This window comes from Ovis canadensis, chromosome 13 (genome assembly GCF_042477335.2).
Source record: "Ovis canadensis isolate MfBH-ARS-UI-01 breed Bighorn chromosome 13, ARS-UI_OviCan_v2, whole genome shotgun sequence".
In the NCBI taxonomy this organism is placed as follows: Eukaryota; Metazoa; Chordata; class Mammalia; order Artiodactyla; family Bovidae; genus Ovis; species Ovis canadensis.
In genome coordinates, this window is record NC_091257.1 from 65792006 (window position 1) to 65814563 (window position 22558).

General features: G+C 38.9%; 1 protein-coding gene across 1 annotated transcript in view; it reads right to left on the reverse strand.

The window, feature by feature from the left end:
* Positions 1-22558, reverse strand: part of HAO1 (hydroxyacid oxidase 1) — a 63147-nt gene that overhangs the window by 35372 nt on the left and 5217 nt on the right. The window contains exon 2 of the mRNA XM_069548044.1: positions 20599-20750. Within this exon, the coding sequence (XP_069404145.1) occupies positions 20599-20750 (152 nt within the window). The remainder of the gene's footprint in view (positions 1-20598; positions 20751-22558) is intronic.

The window sequence follows — 22558 nt, forward strand, 5'->3', positions numbered from 1 at the left end:
CACCTCATGCGAAGAGTTGACTCATTGGAAAAGACTTTGATGCTGGGAGGGATTGGGAGCAGGGGGAGAAGTGGACAACAGAGGATGAGATGGCTGAATGGCATCACTGACTCAATGGACATGAGTTTGAGTAAATGGACTGGGATGGACTGGGATGCCTGGCATGCTGCGATTCATGGAGTCACAAAGAGTCTGACATGACTAAGCGACTGGACTGAATGAACTGAACTGAACCTATTGTCTTAGAGAACTTGAAAGAACATGAGTGACAGGCTTTTTTCCAAAAATACGTAGTAAATTGGGGTCATCTTTAGTGGAGGACAAACTGATACAATGTCTGTATGCCAAATGCCAACAGATGCATAATAAATATACAAAATGGACTACTTGACCCTGGTTCATTTGACTTATCTTCGAGCTGCCATCCATCAAATATGAGTGAAAGTCAGCCAAGTGACACAGGGAGATAAGAATCAAGTGATACCCTGTTTACAAAGCTGCTCTGAGAGGTTAAAATGCCTCATGCTTCTGAAACTTTAGCAGGCAGATAAATCCCCAGGAGTGTTTGTGAAAACACAAATTGTGAAAAACACTCCAGAGTTTCTGATTCAGTCTGGCAGAGACGGAGCCCAAGAACTTGCCTTTCTAACCAGCTCCCAGGTGGTGCCAATGCTGCCAGTCCCTAGACCACTTTTTGACATTCAAACAGCATCATCATGTAAGCTGGAAGGGTGCATCTTTACTCTCAGACTAAGGTGATATTTGAAATAGTTAGCAACCAGTAGAATGAAGATTGTGACCAATTACAAGAGATGCACATGCAGTAAATGGCAGGCATTAACCACTGGTTTCCAAATTTCCATGCCGTCCCAAGTATATAGAAAACCTGTACACTTGGTTGTCATGGCCCTAAGGATTGGGGGAGTACATTTGTTCATACTGGTAACAAGGGAGTCTTCTGGGCATCTGGGAATTCTAGAAAAATCATTGCCTTGGGGGAGTGAGACATGCTGGCTTCTCTGTGTGACCTTAGCTAGGCCACATCCTCTTTACTCTAAGGTAACCTAGTAGTAAAGCGGATTTTGTTTTTGATGATTGTTACTTTTCCAGTGCCTTCAGAGATGCTTTCATCCCTGTTCTTCAGGGCACAGGTCAGATAAAGAAGACTTAAACTGAAGGTTATATTATCTATGGATAATTAATCTGTTTCCTCCAAGTGTTCCTTTGAGAATTTCTCTCTTAAGGACTCATAATTCGAAAAATATTGTCCAACAAACCACATTTTAAGTAAGCAATTATAAGTAATGATATGTATAAATATCTTATTTTCATTGAGAGTTGTAAATATGGAAAATAGATCCAGGTCATCCACTATTGTTTGGAACAAACACCAGAGGAGAACGATTGCTCGGATCAGAATCCCCTAACCGTCAATTTCCCATAAAGAAATATGTTCTGAAGAGGATATGGCCTAAGTAAGGTCACACAAAGAACCCAGCATGTCTGACCACTCCCCCAAGGCAATGATTTTTCTAGAAATCCCAGATGCCCAGAAGACTCCCTTGCTATCAGTATGAACAAATGTACTCTCCCAATTCTTAGGGCCATGACAACCAAGTGAACAGGTTTTCTATATACTTGGGAAGGTTTGGAAATTTGGAAACCAGTGGTTAATGCCTGCCATTCTGCATGTGCACCTCTTGTAATTGGTCATAATCTTTGTTCTATTGGTTGCTAACTATTTCAAATATCACCTTAGTCTGAGAGTGAAGATGCACCCTTCCAGCTTACATTGTTCTGAGGGGAACAAAAAGTACAAGGTTTTTAGCTTTATAAATGACTGAACATAGATTTTGTTGAAAAATTCTAATTTAAGTTATCCTAGTCTAGTGCCAAGAACTCAAAATTTTTTAAAGTCCATTTTCCCTCCCTATTTATTTTCCACAATGAAACTCTCACCTGCTCTCACAAGGAGCAAGTGTCAAATTTCATTTTACACAGGACAGGGGTCAGCTTTCATGGGCTCCCATCCCTAACATGTAGTGCAGAATGAAGACTCCAAAGCATATTGCCTTTTCCCAATTCCTGGCAAAATGGTGATGTTACTAAAAGGCAAGTCCTGTCTATTGCCCATGAGAAGGTCCCCTGCATTGATCCAAGTCTGAACATCTTGGCTTTCATGACAGTAAACATGTCCTAGAGAAAGCATACCCAGGAAGCTACAACATTAAGTAAACATTGATTCCATATGACTCTATTTCCTATTTCCACCCACTCTTGTTTTATCATCCCTGAGATCTTCAAGGATAGACATATAAACTCTCAATGTTCTAGGTATATTCAAACTTTATTTATATTTGATATATCTTTCTCTTCTTTATTTAGAGGAAAGAGTTGTCAAGTCACTGCTATTAAAAAATACATACACCCCCAACACACACACTACTAAAGAGATACTAGTAAGGTTTTAAATATTGAAACATCCAAGATAAAGCCCTATAAATGACCTAAGTAATAATGTCAATCTCTCCTATCTCTCAAGCAGTGGTAAAGAGTCCACCTGCCAATGCAGGAGATGCAAGTGATGTGGGTTTGATCCCTGGCTCAGGAAGATCCCCTAGAGTAGGAAATGGCAACCGATTTCAGTATTCTTGCCTGGAAAATTCCATGGATAGAGGAGGCTGGCAGGCTACAGTCGAAGATGTCTCAAAGATTCAGACATGACTGAGTGACTGAGGGCGCACACACACACACACAAGAGTCAGAGGTCTGGGCTGCACTCTCAGACTTGCCATCTATGAGGCACATTTCAATTGTAAAGATTCTTCAACCACAGCTGCTGCCCCACCCACTTCATCACATCATAGTATTGCCAGATGGTCCATTGAGATGATATTTATGAATGTTTTCTGGTAAACTCTAAAGCTAAGCAATTATAAAGGGTTAAGTGAGAGAATGCCTAACATTATTTGGGAAAAGAAGTTCTAGATATATGTCTGAGAGTGTTTTGCCTATGTTCTCCTCTAGGAGTTTTATAGTTTCTGATCTTACATTTAGATCTTTAATCCATTTTGAGTTTATTTTTGTGTACGGTGTTAGAAAGTGATCTAGTTTCATTCTTTTACAAGTGGTTGACCAGTTTTCCCAGCACCACTTGTTAAAGAGATTGTCTTTACTCCATTGTATATTCTTGCATCCTTTGTCAAAGATAAGGTGTCCATAGGTGTGTGGATTTATCTCTGGGCTTTCTATTTTGTTCCATTGATCTATGTGTCTGTCTTTGTGCCAGTACCATACTGTCTTGATGACTGTGGCTTTGTAGTAGAGCCTGAAGTCAGGCAAGTTAATTCTGGAAATAAAAGCAAAAATAAACAAATGGGATCTAATTAAAATTAAAAGCTTCTGCACAACAAAGGAAAATATAAGCAAGGTGAAAAGACAGCCTTCTGAATGGGAGAAAATAATAGCAAATGAAGCAACTGACAAACAACTAATCTCAAAAATATACAAGCAACTTCTGCAGCTCAATTCCAGAAAAATAAACAACCCAATCAAAAAATGGGCCAATGAACTAAATAGACATTTCTCCAAAAAAGACATACGGATGGCTAACAAACACATGAAAAGATGCTCAACATCACTCATTATTAGAGAAATGCAAATCAAAACCACAATGAGGTACCACTTCACACCAGTCAGAATGGCTGCTATCGAAAAGTCTATGAGCAATAAATGCTGGAGGGGGTGTGGAGAAAAGGGAACCCTCCTACACTGTTGGTGGGAATGCAAACTAGTACAGCCACTATGGAGAACAGTGTGGAGATTCCTTAAAAAATTGCAAATAGAACTACCTTATGACCCAGCAATCCCACTTCTGGGCATACACACCGAGGAAACCAGAATTGAAAGAGACACATGTACCCCAATGTTCATCGCAGCACTGTTTATAATAGCCAGGACATGGAAACAACCTAGATGTCCATCAGCAGATGAATGGATAAGAAAGCTGTGGTACATATACACAATGGAGTATTACTCAGCCGTTAAAAAGAATTCATTTGATTCAGTTCTGATGAGATGGATGAAACTGGAGCCAATTATACAGAGTGAAGTAAGCCAGAAAGAAAAACACCAATACAGTATACTAACACATATATATGGAATTTAGGAAGATGGCAATGATGACCCTGTATGCAAGACAGGAAAAAAGACACAGATGTGTATAACGGACTTTTGGACTCAGAGGGAGAGGGAGGGGGTGGGATGATTTGGGAGAATGGGAATTCTAACATGTAGACTATCATGTAAGAATTGAATCGCCAGTCTATGTCTGACGTAGGGGGCAGCATGCTTGGGGCTGGTGCATGGGGATGACCCAGAGAGATGTTGTGGGGAGGGAGGTGGGAGGGGGGGTCATGTTTGGGAACGCATGTAAGAATTAAAGATTTTAGAATTTAAAAAATAAAAATTAAAAAAAAATAAATAAACTAAAAAAAAAAAGAAGTTCTAGATAACTTTTTAAATTTTTAGAATTTTTTAAAGCACCTGGAGTTCTCATTATTCATAATCCTCTCAGCATACAGCTTTCCTCTGCAATGTTTTGTATTTTTTATTTTTTATTTTTTAATTTTGTCTTTTGACAGCACCTTCCAGCATGTAAGATCTTAGTTCCCCACAAGGGATCAAACCAGTGCCTTCTACACTGGGAGTGCAAAGTCTTAGCCACTGGACCACCAGAGAAGGCCCTCTGTACAAGGGTACTGATGCTCAAGACATTCATTCTTCCTTACAAATATAGTGTCAGATTCTCACTTCCTGAAGCAAGAGAGCACTTATGGAAGAGAGGAACCTTCTCCAGGCCAAGAAACTCCAGACTATGGCTGATAGAGGGATATCAAAGGAGGAAATTCCTACATTCCCAGGGTATGACCTTTTTGTAAAGTCAGTGGCAAGACAAAAGCAAATACTCTAGGAGTTACAACAAAAATATGCCATTCTCCACTCCCCATGGCTGCCCTTCATCTGTCTACAGATTTCCATGAAAAGAACTGTGGAGAAGATATTAGTGGTTATAGCATTCACTAAGCCCAGCCATCAAGCAGTAATTTCTGAAAGCAAAGGTTTCAGATTTTCCCTACACTCTTTAGTTTCTCTCCTCTTTTACAACTGTAAGCATGATAATATGGAAATCATGAGATCAATACTATCAGCTCTAACCCCTCCCCCAACCTCAAAGTGGGCTATGGGCTAGTGGAAAATGTTGGTGCATTGTGTTTAACAAAAATTATCCTTAGATCTATCCAAATAGTTCTTTATTAGAATTAAATCATATGCCCTAGGGTGGGGAAATGCTACATGGGTTACAATAATCTGGCATAAGACCAAGTTAATTCTGCCTCCCCAAATTCAATATAATTAACTCAGTGTCCTACACTATGAAATCTGTAAACTACTGAGGTTTATATTAGTTCATATTATATATGAATGCAGCCACCTCTGGGGTTGAAACAAAGGCTAAACCCAATGTTCAGTGATTTGGCTGGGCTGCTGCTGCTGCTAAGTCACTTCAGTCATGTCTGACTCTGTGTGACCCCATAGACGGTAGCCCACCAGGCTCCCCAGTCCCTGGGATTCTCCAGGCAAGAACACTGGAGTGGGTTGCCATTTCCTCCTCCAATGCGTGAAAGTGAAAAGGGAAAGTGAAGCCGCTCAGTCGAGTCCGACCCTCAGCGACCCCATGGACTGCAGCCTTCCAGGCTCCTCCATCCATGGGATTTTCCAGGCAGGAGTACTGGCCCTCCATTGGCTGGGCTAGAACAGGTAAATAGCTTTGCAAAACAGCACAAGTTGGCAAAATCCTCCCTATGGCTGAAATGCAATTGTATTTCTATGTTTGGCCAGGGTTTCACTTTACATCAAGCCTTAAAGAAAACATTTATTTCTAATCCAAGTAATCTGAATGTGGAGGCAAGCAGATAGGAGGGCTATTGTGACCTTAAATCTCAGGAGATGCTAAATCTGCCTGTTTCAGTTCTTTAAATAAAGACTACTTTGTACACATCTCCCATGCACCTAGACTCTGCTTCTCAGTTCCTGCCCATTGCAGGCAATCATCACGGAATCAGAGGCTCTCAGAAGGTCTTGGAGGGCCTTCAGATGGAAACAATATTTGAGCTACACCCAACACTACTTCATCTTTGGGGATTTAAGCTATGCCTTTGGCTGGAAACCACCAAGAACTTTCATTCCAGTCTCTGTCCAGTGCTTCTCAAGCTTCAACATACACAAGAATTACATGCGGATGTTGATAAAATTCAGATTTTGACCCAAGTGGTCTGAGATATGGCCTAAGATACTGTGTTTCCAACAAGCTTCCTAGTAATACTGACATTTGTTTTGTGGACTATACTTTAAGAATAATGAAATGGATATCTTGTTTCACTAGGATTCATGCAAGTTAATTGGATATATCTAATGGCCTGAATACAGATAGGACCTTATAGGAAACAAGAGAGAGAAACTGACCAGGAGTTGCAGGGTGGGTAGGGGCTGGCTTGTGTCTTGTCGGTTGCCAGCCATGTCCTGCTGAATGTGTTTTTCTTCTCCATTGTTATTCCTCTGGACACAGGTAACTTTGCAACATTTTCTTATTAATTCATCTCTTAGTAAGATTTAAAGTCAGGGAACTAAAGTGCACTACAGCAACAGCCCCTTGGGCTTCCCTGGTGGCTCAGTGGTAAAGAATCTACCTGCCAATCCAGGAGACATGGGTTCGATCCCTGGGTCGGGAAGATCCCCTGGAGGAAGAAATGGCAGCTTGCCCCTGTATTCTTGCCTGGGAAATCCCATGGACAGAGGAGCCTGGCAGACTACAGACCATGGGGTCACAAAAAAGTTGGACATGCATTATCAGATGTATTTTATAACCTTGCTTATCCATAATTTGCTAGCTTCCTAGATTTCAGATTCAAAGAAAAACCAAGCAACAAAATAAAATTAAAGTGATAGAAGATGAGGAGGAAGAGAGATTTCTCAAAGATAAGAAGGCAAAATTTACCAATTATAAAATAGTTCTCAATGTTTAATGTCAGGGCAAACAATTTTTCAGTCACTAAGTTTTGTCCAACTCTGAGAGCCCATGGACTGCAGCACAGTAAACTTCCCTGTCCTTCACGATCTCCAGAGTTTGCTCAAACTCATATCCACTGAGTTGGTGAATTACACATATAAATAAGATGCCAAATCATCAAATGAAACTAAAGTTTATCATTCTAAGCTTGACAAGGAAGAGATTTATAATACATTTGAGAATGATGTTTATTCACTTCCACAAAAACAGCAATGTAAACTATTAGTTATCAGTGGGAATTGATGTCTGTTATTTGGGAAATTAACTCATGTGGAATAAACCAGAGCAGAACAATTAAGCAATGTGCTACTTTGGGTACAAATTATTTCTTTGAAAATAACTCTCCTTTATGGGAAAGGTGAGTTAAGCTTCCAAAATTATATGTTTAAGGAAAAGGGGTAATATTATGAAAGGGCAAAAAGGGGCTTTTTTAGGTGCATTTGATTAAAACGCTTCTGCAAAACTTAGTCACCAAAACAGCTGTGCTGAAAATTTTGTTGAGAAAACCCATTTTGTCCTCTGCACAGGAAGTCATTATGCAATGGGGAAAATATGCGATGATCATGTACCAAGAAGTTGTGTGGTTCTAAACTCAGGGTCTGACACACTGAAGTGTTTGCATAAACATTCACCATACTAGCCATTGAGGGGGTCAGAGTTTCTTTGCCTAGGAAGCTATTATTACACAGATTTGTTAAAGACACAATTAAAATTATTGTCTCAACATTGAAAGCTATCATTTAGATTATTCAGAAAAAGAATGTTCTAAAGTCAGTTATCTAAGGGAAGAAAAAAACTTCTACTATAATTATGCGTGAAATACTTCAGTTCAGTTCAGTTCAGTTCAGTTCAGTCTCTCAGTCGTGTCTGATTCTTTGCGACCCCATGAATCACAGCATGCCAGGCCTCCCAGTCCATCACCAACTCCTGGAGTTCACTCAGACTCACGTCCATCGAGTCAGTGATGCCATCCAGCCATCTCATCCTCTGTCATCCCCTTCTCCTCCTGCCCCCGATCCCTCCCAGCATCAGAATCTGTTCCAATGAGTCAACTCTTCACATGAGGTGGCCAAAGTACTGGAGTTTCAGCTTTAGCATCATTCCTTCCAAAGAAATCCCAGGGCTGATCTCCTTCAGAATGGACTGGTTGGATCTCCTTGCAGTCCAAGGGACTCTCAAGAGTCTTCTCCAACACCACAGTTCAAAAGCATCAATTCTTCGGCACTCAGCCTTCTTCACAGTCCAACTCTCACATCCATACATGACCACAGGAAAAACCATAGCCTTGACTAGATGGACCTTAGTCAGCAAAGTAATGTCTGCTTTTGAATATGCTATCTAGGTTGGTCATAACTTTTCTTCCAAGGAGTAAGCGTCTTTTAATTTCATGGCTGCAATCACCACCTGCAGTGATTTTGGAGCCCCAAAAAATAAAGTCTGACACTGTTTCCACTGTTTCCCCATCTATTTCCCATGAAGTGATGGGACCGGATGCCATGATCTTCGTTTTCTGAATGTTGAGCTTTAAGCCAACTTTTTCACTTTCCACTTTCACTTTCATCAAGAGGCCTTTTTAGAAGTGGTCAAAAATATTCACTTACAATTTAGAAAATTTAACCAATTTAAAGCCTGACCCAAAGGGCCAAGAAGCCAGTGTTTTCATGAAGTTCCATGGTCTGATTTTGAAACAATATAACACTGAATGGTCGTAATGTCACTATACACCAAGAACTCTTTTTCATTGTGTGGAAATATTTTCGGAGCAATTCTTCCTAATGACATCTTAGCCCACCCTTTTTGGTCCTACTTTATCTCTGGGGCAGCACTCTGCAATAGACAAGAACATTAGCTTTACTGTAATGATTCCCAGGTCATAATTCTTTCATTTTTATTGAGTCTCCAGGCCTTGTCATAGCTGAGAGCTGGCATAAAGACCACACAACAGTAAGATGCCTTTTAATGATGTTTTCAAGGAGTATCAGATTTACACATGGTGACTTCAATCAACCTCCCTCAAATTGACACCCTGAATGTTTGAATCTATAGGTGAGCCTTTGACTTCTTGCTGTCACACTTTGATATCTTTGAGAGCACTAATAGTTTGAGAAGAAGCAATCTCATGCTCTCAAGAAAGCTGCTCAGTTCTGGTGCAAAATACTAAAAATTATTTCATTTGATGTTAGTCTTTAAGACAGCTGAAGTCTAATATTTTAATAGCTGTTTTAGATGAATAATGTGTCTCTTGCTGCAAAGTAATTTCAACACTGAACTTATCACTTTTTGAATAATTTTATATATGAATTATATATTTATATATGTGCAGATATATAAGATGCCCATAATCATTATTATATATGCATATAAAGCTTCCCAGGTGACGCTAATGGTAAAGAACCCACATGCCAATGCAGGAGACTATAAGAGACATAAGAGACACATGTTCAATCTCTGAGTTGGGATGATCCCCTGGAGCAGTAAATGGCACCCCACTCCAGTATCTTTGCCTGGAGAATCCCATGGACAAAAGAGACTAGCAGGCTACAGCCCATGAGGTCGTACAGAATCGGACATGACAGAAATGAGTTAGAAATACAATATGTATATGTGTATGTATATGTAATGTGTATGAGTGTATGTACAGAAAGAGCACGTTTACTGACTTTTGATCATTTTAAATAATCAGAATATCCAAAATATACAGTAGTCATTAAATAGGTTGAAAATAAGGGCAAGAAAAGTTATGAATTGATGTTTTATACTACAGCAATGCAAAGAGGTATTCCCTTCCAAAAATTTTTTAATATAAATTTATTTATTTTAATTGGAAGTTAATTACTTTACAATATTGTATTGGTTTTGTCATATATCACCGTGAATCTGCCACAGGTATACACGTGTTCCCCATTCTGAACCCCCCTCCCTCCTCCCTCCCCGTACCATCCCTCTGGGTCACCTCAGTGCACCATCCCCAAGCATCCAGTATCATGTATCGAACCTGGACTGGTGATTCGTTTCATATATGATATTATACATGTTTTGGAAGTTTTGGCCACAGCAATCAGAGCAGAAAAAGAAAAGGAATCCAAATTGAAAAAGAAGAAGTAAAACTCTTAGTGTTTGCAAATGACATGATCCTCTACATAGAAAACCCTAAAGACTCCACCAGAAAATTACTAGAGCTCATCAATGAATATAGTAAAGTTGCAGGATATAAAATCAACACACAGAAATTCCTTGCATTCCTATACACTAATAATGAGAAAATAGAAAGAGAAATTAAGGGAAAAATTCCATTCACCATTGCAACAAAAAGAATAAAATACGTAGGAATATATCTACCTAAAGAAACTAAAGACCTATATATAGAAAACTATAAAACACTGGTGAAAGAAATCAAAGAGGACACTACTAGAAATATACCGTGTTCATGGATCAGAAGAATCAATATAGTGAAAATGAGTATACTACCCAAAGCAATCTATAGATTCAATGCAATCCCTATCAAGCTGCCAATGGTATTTTTCACAGAGCTAGAACAAATAATTTCACAATTTGAATGGAAATACAAAAAAAATCGAATAGCCAAAGCAATCTTGAGAAAGAAGAATGGAACTGGAGGAATCAACCTGCCTGACTTCAGACTCTACTACAAAGCCACAGTCATCAAGACAGTATTGGTACTGGCACAAAGACAGAAATATAGATCAATGGAACAAAATAGAAAACCCAGAGATAAATCCCTTTCAAATTTTTAACTGATGTAATTTGGACAAAGTTTTAATGAACTATCTGTTCTCTGTTATTCCTTCTTACTTTTGTTTCTTCTCAGTAAAAGTGGATACAATAATGGCTGAAGACAAATCAATGGGTCAGACTCTAGAGTGAAACAGATCTAGGTTCAATCCCCATCTTAATCACTGGCCAATACTGGTCAAGGATGTCCTTCACTCTGTCAAAAGAGGAGAATGATAAATGATAATGATCGCACAGGTCTATTGTGAGGATTAATGATAGGGACGTGAAGTTCAAGTACCTGGTATATAAAAGGTACTCACTTCAGAAATAGTGAACGTTTCATTTAAAGTAAATCTGGTGCTTTTCCTGGATTTAGTTAAAATTAAAACTTATGGTGATATTTTCCTCATATAAACTTAGTCACCTAGTATAACACATAAATATATAAATCAATAAAGCTTTCAAAAATACATCATTTGGGAAAAAAATACATCATTTGGGCCTGGAGCAAAGGAAATGACAATTTTTCTTGCTGAATGGTCTTTCACTCAGTGTTAAGGTTGATCACTTAATCTCAGAAAATCCAGAAAATTCAACAGCTAAATCTCTCACCTACACCCTAATTCAGCTCTTTGGGGCCTTTGTGCCACTCTGCAATCTGTTCCACCTGCACCTTAATAGGTGGTCAAGTCACAACTGAGTCCCAAAACTTCACTTTGGAATGTTCTGCCCTTTTAGGCTCAAAAAGAAAGTGTTTAGATTTAATGGTTTTATGGCCCATCAAATCCTGTGTGGTAGCCTCTAATTGCATCCAGGGGTAAGAATTTCTTTTTTAAATCTTTTTTTTTTTTTTCTGACAGTTTAATAAGAATTTACTAATATGCTGAGGATTCCTGGAACGCATTAGGTAAGTTTTAATTTTTCTCTATTTGAGGTCCCAGCACTCCCTCATGTGGTATTTGTTCACATAGCAAGTCAGATGCAAAAGCATAAGTAAATATTTAATCTCTTTTTTCCTTTCATTATTATTTCCCGTGATTAAACAGAGCAAAAGAGCTAATATACCTCCATGGGAAATGAAATAAAATTTTACTGCATCCACTGTGCATAAAACCAGAGAGATTTTCACAGTGCTATAGTAAACATTTTATTAATTAGTTCTCTGAGAAATCAGATATACTCTACTTATTCTGCAAGATGGAAATTTAACCTAATGAGACCACTTTCTTTATGTGTTACTAACATTTGTATTTATTATTTCTATTTGTTTCAATATAATAATATTTTGGAGAAATGATTTTGTGTTCATCCCTGAGGTTTATATGAAGAATAAAACTTAAAAATTAAAACCCAGTCTAATAGAGTTTCAAACAGATATGCCATCATAAGTAGGGGCATTTACATGACTACTTAAATATTATTGCTTGCTTAGTTGTTCAGTCTGACATGAACTGAAAAGTTCATGTCTGACTTTTTGCAACCCTTTGGGCTTTTTCAGGCAAGAATACTGGAATGGGTTGCTATTTCCTCCTCCAGGGGATCTTCTCCACCCAGGGATCAAACCCGCATCTCCTGTTTCTCCTGCTTTGCAGGCAGATTCTTTACCTGCTGAGCCACTGGGGGAGCTCTTAAATGTTATAATAATTATCAATTATTAAAATGTTGACATTCATTGCAATAACCTCTTATTCATAACACTGTGCATGGCAAACTGTTTTCCACTGAATGTTTCCTGGTTACTCCTTCCATCTTGCATGTGTGCGTGCTAAGTCGCTTCAGTCATGTCTGACTCTGCAACCTTATGGACTGTAACCAGCCAGGGACTATAGCCTGCCAGGCTCCTCTGTCCATGGGATTCTCTAGGCAAGAATACTGGAGCCCTCCTCCAGGGGATCTTCCCAACCCAGGGATCGACCCCTTGTCTCTTATGTCTCCTGCCTTGGCAGGCTGGTTCTTTACCACTAGCACCACCTGGAAAGCCCCCCTTCCATCTTAAAAGAATTTTAATTTTTGTTTGTTTAAAGTTTAAGCACCTGAATTTTGCACAAGTTTCCTATTTCCTAATAAGTTTCATATCCTGTGGCTTATTCCATACTCTCAAAACTAAAGGGATAACACTATACAAACATAGAACATTTGCAGTTAATATTCCAAGACTATATAACATACAGCTTGCTGTAGGGGTCTTGCCGCAATTAGACTGATATGACATTTGGTAACATCAGTAACTGGCCAGAGTATTATAGACAACATTGTGTATTGTGATTAATAATCTTGAATCAAGCATTTAATCTCTCCAAGCCTGTTTCCATATCCACAGGAGTTGGATAAAGTGCTTCGGGCTCACACATTTTAAGACAGCACTAGGGGATAGATGGTTAAAAATTCAAATTGCCTGGCACATATTAATTGCTAAATAAATGTTGGCTATCATAATTTTCCACAAGACTTTGAAGTATCACTTTTTAAATTTATATGTTTTTAAAACACCTATTTGTTTTCAGCAAGATCCAGAGATAAATACTTATCTGATCAGTCTCCTTCAAACCAAGAAGGCAGCTTTAAGAAATAAAAATCCAGTGTAGGCAGATACTCACTCCACAGTCTCTATCCTCTAGAGCTGGCATAGAGTTGAAAGTAAGCAGGCTGGGAGGAGGTTTCAGAAATGTAAGGAAGGGCAGGTCTCTACTTTGGTCTCTCTTTTTGTATTTGATGACATTTTAAAAATGGAACAAAATAATTTATTTATATTCTGAAAAAATTGTAAAGACCATTGGGAGTTTTCTACTTTTGAATACGTTTTCTTTGTTTCTGTCTTAGCAACAGAACCCTTTCTTTGAAGGGCTACTCTTTTGAATCCCAATAAGTAACAAAAGTAGCTGTGTGCTCAGTGACACACTTAACTTCCCTGAGATACTTGGAAACAACTCCAGCTCCTTGGGACACCTGAAATAAACCACTGCTCTTGCATAAGCAGCTCACTTTATCAGTGCAGAAGAGTAATCACAGAGAGTGAAAATGACCTGCCTCAAGGAGCGAAACTAGTTAGTGGTGAATTTCCACATAAATCAGATGCCCCAGCCTGGCAGCCCAGGGGACAGTTGTAGCCCACAAAAGTATTTACTTTGGCCCACACATTGTTGCCCCAAACAGTGTTTTAAAGAATTTTGATTTATTTGCCAACATTTAAAAACCAGGAGATTGCACATAAAAATCAAGGTTTCTGGCTTCTCCTTAAAAAATTTTTTTTGAAGATTTGGCAAACCCACATTCTCATTCCCACAGCACATCAGTTAGCTGGAGGCAAGATGGGGCTACCCTCCTTCCATGGAATATACAGTCTAGGCATGGTACACTCTCTACCACTGAGCTTGCATTGTTGTTTTCTCAACTTCATCTCTCCTTGCACATTTACATTACCAACCTGGCCCTAAAAGCCATTTTTTGAGGATTAAGCAAAGTAAAAAGAGCATTCTTTACTTCCACTAAGATATAAATGAAGTGTACTTTTCTGATGTGTGGAATGTATGGAAGAGAAATATTTTAGGAACTTGGAATCTCAGGGGCAAATAAAAGTTGAGCCCCACTTCAGGAAGCTTTTCCCAACATTTATCTCATGCGATTCTCACAAGAACATCTAGAGATAAGATCTCTTATTTAAGTAGGGTTGCCAGCTATAGCAAATAAACATAGGATACCCTGTTACAAATGAATTTGTATCTGAAATGCAACTACAACTAGCTCTCTGTATTTTATTTGGCAACCCTCTGCTCGTTGCCATTTTGGAAAGAAAGAAAGGGTAGCTCCATTGGTCACTCTACAATAACAGAGTCATGTAAAAACAAAGAGCTCTGTTTTGGGCTTAGTTGGTACTGGGGACATGTCCCACAGTGGTAAGGAGAAAGACCAAAGGACCCCTGAAGCAGGGCTCCATGAAGAAGTCTGCAGCATAGTGAGACCCTGGCACCATGAAAACTTTCAGAACTTTCTAGCTGCTCTTTCTAATTATTCAGGCCAGACCATTCCCTGGGGATTTGAATATCCTTCACTTACTCTTACTGACCAAGCTAGGGGGAGTCCTTTCTTCAGAAAGGGCTGCTAACTAGCACCTATTCTCCAAGTGTTGTTAGTCGCTCAGTTGTGCCCGACTCTTTGCGACCCCATGGACTGCATGCAGCCCACCAAGCTCCTCTGTCCATGAGATTTTCCAGGCAAGGATACTGGAGTGAGTTGCCATTTCCTTCTCCACCTATTCTCCAAACTTGGCTTCAATTTCTCCTGCTAGCTAGGGACCAAGACCCTGGAAACAAGAAAGCTACATTAAGGGCCAGATAATTAGGAGAGTGAGAAAAAAACACTTCACAACAACATCCATAGATTTCATAATCTCCCCAAAGATCAAGCTGGCTTGAGAGTATTTCCATATTTGGAAACAATAGAGTAAATCAAATATTAGCTGCATAATTCCATATTGATTGTCTCAGTTTTGAGAGAAAGAAACAATCTCTACCAAATACAAGCATCCCTCCACTTTTAAAATGCCTGTAGTTGTATTAATATTCAGTTAGCCACTGTCTTGGTTTGCATTCTTCCAGAAGCTGACAATGAGACAGTACTATGAGCCTGAGACTTTTATTTGGAAATGATCACAAGCTGAGCTGAAGGAATGGGAAAGTGAAAGAGGAAAGGTGTGTGATATTGGGCAGGTGACTTCTGAAGGCAACTGGGGCCCAGTCTTACTGGGGAAGCCCTGGGTTGTAGGATGAGAAAATGCTTCGGTGACCCTGATCAAAAAGAGCTAGAGTATTTTTCCACCGGCCTGAAGCATGCCCTTCCATTCACCAACTTCCAAACACCACCTGCATCAGCTCTTGTTGCCAGAGAAAATATTAGGCAAAAAGCTGCATATTCTGATAGAAATGGGAAGTAACAAAGGAATATATGATGGGCATCAATAGCATCTGTTCCAGACACACATTCTTTCCTTCTGAATAATCTATCCATCCCACAACCAACACGTACAAACCAAGGAGCCCTTTTTGTTAAGAGCTGATCACCACCAGTTTGGAGGATTAATAGCCATATTACATAGACCATCAATCCATAGACAGTGATAGGAACATAGAAGAAAACCTTAAGAATGTTGAAATCCTTGAGGGATGATCCTACTACAAATATGGAATACAAACTGTCGTGTCGGTAGCCTGACAAGAACCTGTTCAGGATCTTAGCTTCTTGAAGCCAGTGTGTATACCCTTTCATTGTGAATTCCTCTGTGTTCTCAGTGTCACTACATCATTTGCTCTGCCTGTTCCGCCTTATCCTAATGTCTATCAAGTGTTTCACTCTCCTGCATTCTCCTGGGGTAGGCACAGGCTGCTTTGCCTGCACCTTAAATGGCATATTAATTCCCTTTTACCTTTAGGGCTTCCCTGGTGGCTCAGCTGGTAAAGAACTCACCTGCAATGTAGGAGACCTGGGTTTCAATCTCTAGACTCAGAAAATGCCCTGGAGAAGGGAACAGCTACCCACTCCAGTATTCAAGTCTGGAGAACTCCATGAACTATATAGTCTATGGGGTCACAAAGAACTGGACACAATTGGGTGACTTTCACTTTCGGGGAATTGTGATTTACAGATAAATGGGCTTCCTCTCATAACACTTAAGGGATTTTCTGGAAATTAAAAGCAACACAAAGTGGCTAAGAGCCCAAACTGTGGAGCCAGACTTCCTAGGTCTGAATCCTATCTGTATCATTTATAAATTCACAATTTTGTGACCCTCACCATCTGCTGTGTGCTTTAGTTTCTCATGAATAAATTGGGCCTAATAATAGTACCTCACTCTTTGGGCTGTTTGGAGGATGTGATGCTTTAATACTTGTAATGTGTTTAGAAAAGTGCCAGGAGCATGGTATTAAGTGCTTGATAAATAAATCTAAAGGGGTAAGACTCCGATAGGCCTTCAATAATGCCTCAGAGTTAGTGCTGGCGGAAAAATAGTGTTAGATAAAACAGTCATGCCTAGGCTGTCAAAAGTAGTTTCTAAGCAGCTTTCTTCTCATTTTTCTTCCCACCTTACTCCCAGTAAAAAGGAGTAGTGACCTTGGAATCATCAGAAGTGAGTTGGAGAATAAGTCATATTAATCACTAACTATGAAAACTTGCTCTGTATGGAACCAACTCTTCACCTATCCAGGACAGTGACACCTGTCAAATAGCAGATATAGTGACTTATGTAAAAATAATTTGCAGCCTCAGGGTGTTTTATCAATTCAGTAAGCTTTGCTTATTACCTTCTTCACTTCCTTCCATTCTCATCCATTCTCTCCATGGTTCCTTTTCCAGTTTTCTCTATTTTAAATTTAGCTTTTATTGCACTTTTCTAATTCAAAGAAAATTCTATACATGTAGACCAAAAATAAGAAGGTTATAGAGTCACATCTGATAACTATAGTCAGAATATCCATAACCCACAAATAAAATTTTGTAAAATGTGGTCTACATTCTTGGTCCTCAAAAATGAATATATTCTAGGACCTTAATATTGTTTATACCTGCTTTTTAAAAATTCTTATATTGTAACATATTTCTATGCCGGTCAACCCTTCCTTTCATATAATTTTTAATGTTTACCCCATTTTTTATGCATCCTATTTTTTTGGCAACCAATCTCTAATTCTGGGACATTTGAGTTATTTTCCTAACTTTTTTCTTATTAAAAATAACAGAAATGGGACTTCCTTTGTGGTCCAGTGGCCAAGATTCCACACTTCCAATGCAGGGGGCCTGGTTTTCATCCTTGGTAAGGGAATTAGACCCCACATTGAAATTTCATTGCAAATCTGCATTGCATCAAAAGATCCCTCATGCCTTAACTAAGACCTGACACTGCCAAATAGGCAAATACTTAAAAAATAATAATAACAGGCATAAAAATTTCTGAAAAAATGTCATTCCTCAAATTATAATTATTTCCTTGGAATTCCTAGAGGAATTTTATAGCACCACATGGAACTGGTATTTTTAAAGCTTTGATAAACAATGCCAAACTATTTTCTAGAAAGATTATTCCACTTTATACTCCTAATAAGTTCAGTTCAGTCACTCAGTCATGTCTGACTCTTTGCAACTTCATGATCGCAGCATGCCAGGCATCCTTGGCCATCACCAACTCCTGGAGTTTACTCAAACTCATGTCCATCGAGTCGGTGATGCCATCCAACCATCTCATCCTCTGTCTTCCCCTTCTCCTCCTGCCCCCAATCCCTCCCAGCATCAGAGCCTTTTCCAACGAGTCAACTCTTTGCATGAGGTGGCCAAAGTATTGGAGTTTCAGCTTCGGCATCAGTCCTTCCAATGAACACCCAGGACTGATCTCCTTTAGGATGGACTGGTTGGATCTCCTTGCAGTCCAAGTGACTCTCAAGACTCTTCTCCAACACCACAGTTCAAAAGCATCAATTCTTCAGTGCTCAGCTTTCTTCACAGTCCAACTCTCACATCCATACATGACCACTGGAAAAACCATAGCCTTGACTAGACGGGCCTTTGTTGACAAAGTAATGTTTCTGCTCTTTAATATACTGTCTAGGTTGGTCATAACTTTTCTTCCAAGGAGTAAGCATCTTTTAATTTCATGGCTGCAGTCACCATCTGCAGTGATTTTGGAGCCCAAAAAAATAAAGTCTGACACTGTTTCCACTGTTTCGCCATCTATTTCCCATGAAGTGATGGGACCAGATGCCATGATCTTAGTTTTCTGAATGTTGAGCTTTAAACCAACTTTTTCACTCTCCACTTTCTCTTTCATCAAGAGGCTTTTTAGTTCCTCTTCACTTTCTGCCATAAGGGTTGTGTCATCTGCATATCTGAGGTTATTGATATTTCTCCCGGCAATCTTGATTCCAGCTTGTGCTTCTTCCAGCCCAGCGTTTCTCAAGATGTACTCTGCATATAAGTTAAATAAGCAGAGTGACAATATACAGCCTTGCCGTACTCCTTTTCCTATTTGGAACCAGTCTGTTGTTCCATGTCCAGTTTTAACTGTTGCTTCCTGACCTGCATATAGGTTTCTCTTAAAAATGCACAGTTTCAACATGCACATAACCTCATGCCACTGTCTAATCTTAAAAGAATATGATATTCAGAAAACAAAATATTATAATTTATATTTATTTGATAATTATGGATATGATAAAAATTTTTATATATTTAATATGTTTATTGGCCATTTTTATGTCTCCATTTGTGAATGTCCTATTTTAATTTTTTCATTTACATCTTTTCCTCCATTTGGGGGTTATATGTTATTTTATTATTCAAACATAAAGCTCTTTACATAGGAAGGACATTAACCTTTTGCAGTCTCATATTTTTTCATTCATTTTTGTTAACCATTTGTTTTAATCTTTTACAGAAATTTGAGAGTGTGAAAATTTCCATTTTTGTGTGTATGTTGATTCTTTTGCTTTTGTTTTACTGTTTGTGATCTATAACATGTTTGAGAAGTTCTCTCTTATCCAAATTTTAAGTAGACCAATACCATTTCTCCTTTTTTTCCCTTCTCTCTCTCCATATTTCAGGATTACTGTAGACAAATGGTTGGGGCTCCAAGGGTCACTTGTCTCTGTAGTCCCAAAATTAAAGACCTAAATCTTTCCAGCACAATATCACTGTGTCAGGCTGATACTCAAAGCAGTAGTTTGTGGAAGACATTTCAAGGAGGAAAGTGAATTCACAAGCTCCTTAATTCTTAGAATTAAAATGCTTTTAAGAGTATTTAGTTCCTGCTCTTTGGTCCTGAATTTCCTGCCTTCCTTGGTTTAGTCACCAAGTCGTGTCTGACCCTTGCAACCCCATGGACTGTAGCCTGCCAGGCTCCTCTGCCCATGGGATTCTCCAGGCAAGAATATTGGAGTGGGTTGCCATTTCCTTCTCCTACATGCCTTCTTTAGCCTAAAAAAAAATCAGATAAAATTTGTTACCAACTTTCATACATGCTCTGAAGCAGAATGTGGGGAGATTTATCACTGCACATACCTTTTCAAATATCCATAGTTGCTAGCAGACTGGGAAGTTGACAAATTACCAATAATTAGGAATTTCTGCTTTCATATTTGAATTTCTCATTATTCCCTCCCAAAGCAGTTGAAAACACTCAGTTTTGGGGAATATAACCCATCCATAAACAAACTATGGCAGAAAACACAACCAACCAATCACAGTATTTGCTGTTTTACAGTGAGAATCATGTGGGTTTAGGCGAAGCAAAAAGAGCTTTGAAAATCAGGTAGATGTGAAGTTGAGTCCATCTCTGTACTGCCTATGTGTCACCATGGGTGAGTCCCTTTCTCAGAGCTCAATTTTTTGAGATGTTGATATTAATACTCATAATATGAATAAAAGTCAGTGAGCCACTATTCCATGCCAGGTACCAGTACTTTGTATGTGAAAACTCAGTTAATCCTTACAGTAATCCAGGGAGGTAGGTGTTATTTTTATCCCCACTTTAAAGCTAATAAAACTGAAGCACAAAGAGTATCTTGCTAAAGTAATACATCCAGAAGGTAGAAGAGAAGGACATGCAAGAACAAGCATTTATATGTCAGTCAATCAGCTTAACTATTGTGAGTATAAAAACATCCAGGGAAGTGTTTGCTTGATGCATACAGAGAAGACAGTCACTAAATGTTAGTTTGTTTCTGTCCTTTAAGTGAGAACCTTCTTCCTACCTCGCACCGTTGCAAGCTCCCCATCCACGTGAGCCATGCACTGCATGGCAGTGGCCCCAACGCAGATAGGCATACTGACTTTTTGCCCTAAAACAGAAGTCGACAGGTCTATTTCAGCAACGTTCCGGAGCATCCTTGGATATAGCTTCCACCTAGAATTTGGGGAAGGGTGGAAAAAATGTTTTAGAATTTCAAGTGTTTGAGTCAGAAAAAGAAGATATTCTTGTATTTTTCCCAGCAAGCAAATTACTTCACAAAGCTCAAGGAAATTAGGAAATTTTAATGCTTGTTAAGATGGAAAGTTATCAATAAGATTAACAATAAACTTCTCAAGTTATTGTTCTTAGTCAAGAACAATTAACAAACCATAGACATCATCCATTTGAGTCTACAGCCTTTTGCTCTTTGAGAAACGCATTTGGATATCCAGACAATCAAGATCTAGAAGAGTTCCACCATCCTGAAGAATTGCCCCATTTCCTTTTGCAGTGAAACTCTCCCTCAACAAATCCCCTAACATCCTCTGATCATTTTGTTGTTGTTGTTCCTATATTTTACTTTGCAAGAATATCATAAAAATGGAATCATATATAGTTAGTCCTGAAACTATATATAACTGATCCTTGAACAAGGCAGGGGTAGTGGGGTGGGTCAGTCCTTTGCACAGTGGAAAATCTGTGTATAACTTTACAGTTGAATCCTCTAGATCTCTGGTTTCACATCCACAGATTCAAGCAACTGTAGATCATGTACTACATTGTCAGTGTTAAAAAAAAAAAAATCCACGTATATGTGCACTTGCTAAGTTCAAATCCACATTCAAAAGTCAACTCTAGTATATGGCATTTTGAGTCAGGCTTGGGATGTGGCTCAGCTGGGAGACCTGGGTTCAGTTCCTAGGTTGGGAAGATCCCCCTGGAGAAGGGAATGGCTACCCATTCCAGTATTCTGGCCTGGAGAATTCCATGGACTATACAGTCCATGGGGTGGCAAAGAGTCAGACAAGACAGTGACTTTCACTTTCATTTTTCTTTAACTTAGCCTAATACTTTTGAGATTCATCCATATTGCTGCAAGCATCAATAATTGTCCTTTTCAGTTGATGGTGAGTATTCCATTGTAAAAGTGTAGCACAGTTTATCCATTCTCAAGATAAGAATATTTGGAATCTTTCAACTTGGGATGATAATAAATAATGCCACCATAAGCACTCCAGTACTCTTGCCTGGAAAATCCCATGGACAGAGGAGCCTGGTAGGCTGCCGTCCACGGGGTCGCTGAGAGTCGGACACAACTGAAGCGACTTAGCAGCAGCAGCAGCAAGCATTCACTGAAAGGTTTCTGTGTGAACATAGCTTTCATTTCACTTCTTCCGAGCCATTTTGAAGACAGTATAGAATGGATAGGGATTAGATTAGAATTTAAGAAGATATCTTTTGTCTACGTCAACTGTTCTTTTTTCTTACAGACAGTAGCTTCAGGCAATACCTTTTTAAATTATGATGTGGTTTCTTCAAAATCCTTGATCTGAATTCTGTATCCATTGAAGTATGACGATAAGGGAAGGTGGGCTTTTTTTTTTTAGTTTAATTGAGCATTTTCCCCAAAAATTGTGTTTGGCAGAGACTGGAATTTTTGACAAAGAATTTTTGACCCCTGACCATTATCTTAAATTATTTTTTTCTGCAGTTCTTTTGTGCAGCAATACAAGTTACTAACAAACCAAGAAACAAACTAGTAAAATTTACAGGAAAACTAGTTCTCTTTTCTTTCTGCAAAATTTATACCTCCTATTTGTTCAGGATTATTTTCTCCTCATTAGTAATTGATTAAAACTAAAGAAAATATAGCCCCAGTTTCTCATGAGCACTTAGGCAATAAACCTCTGAGTACACATGCATATATATCTAACTAGCACTCCCCTTTCAGGACTTAGATTTAATTCTGCTTCCAGATAGAT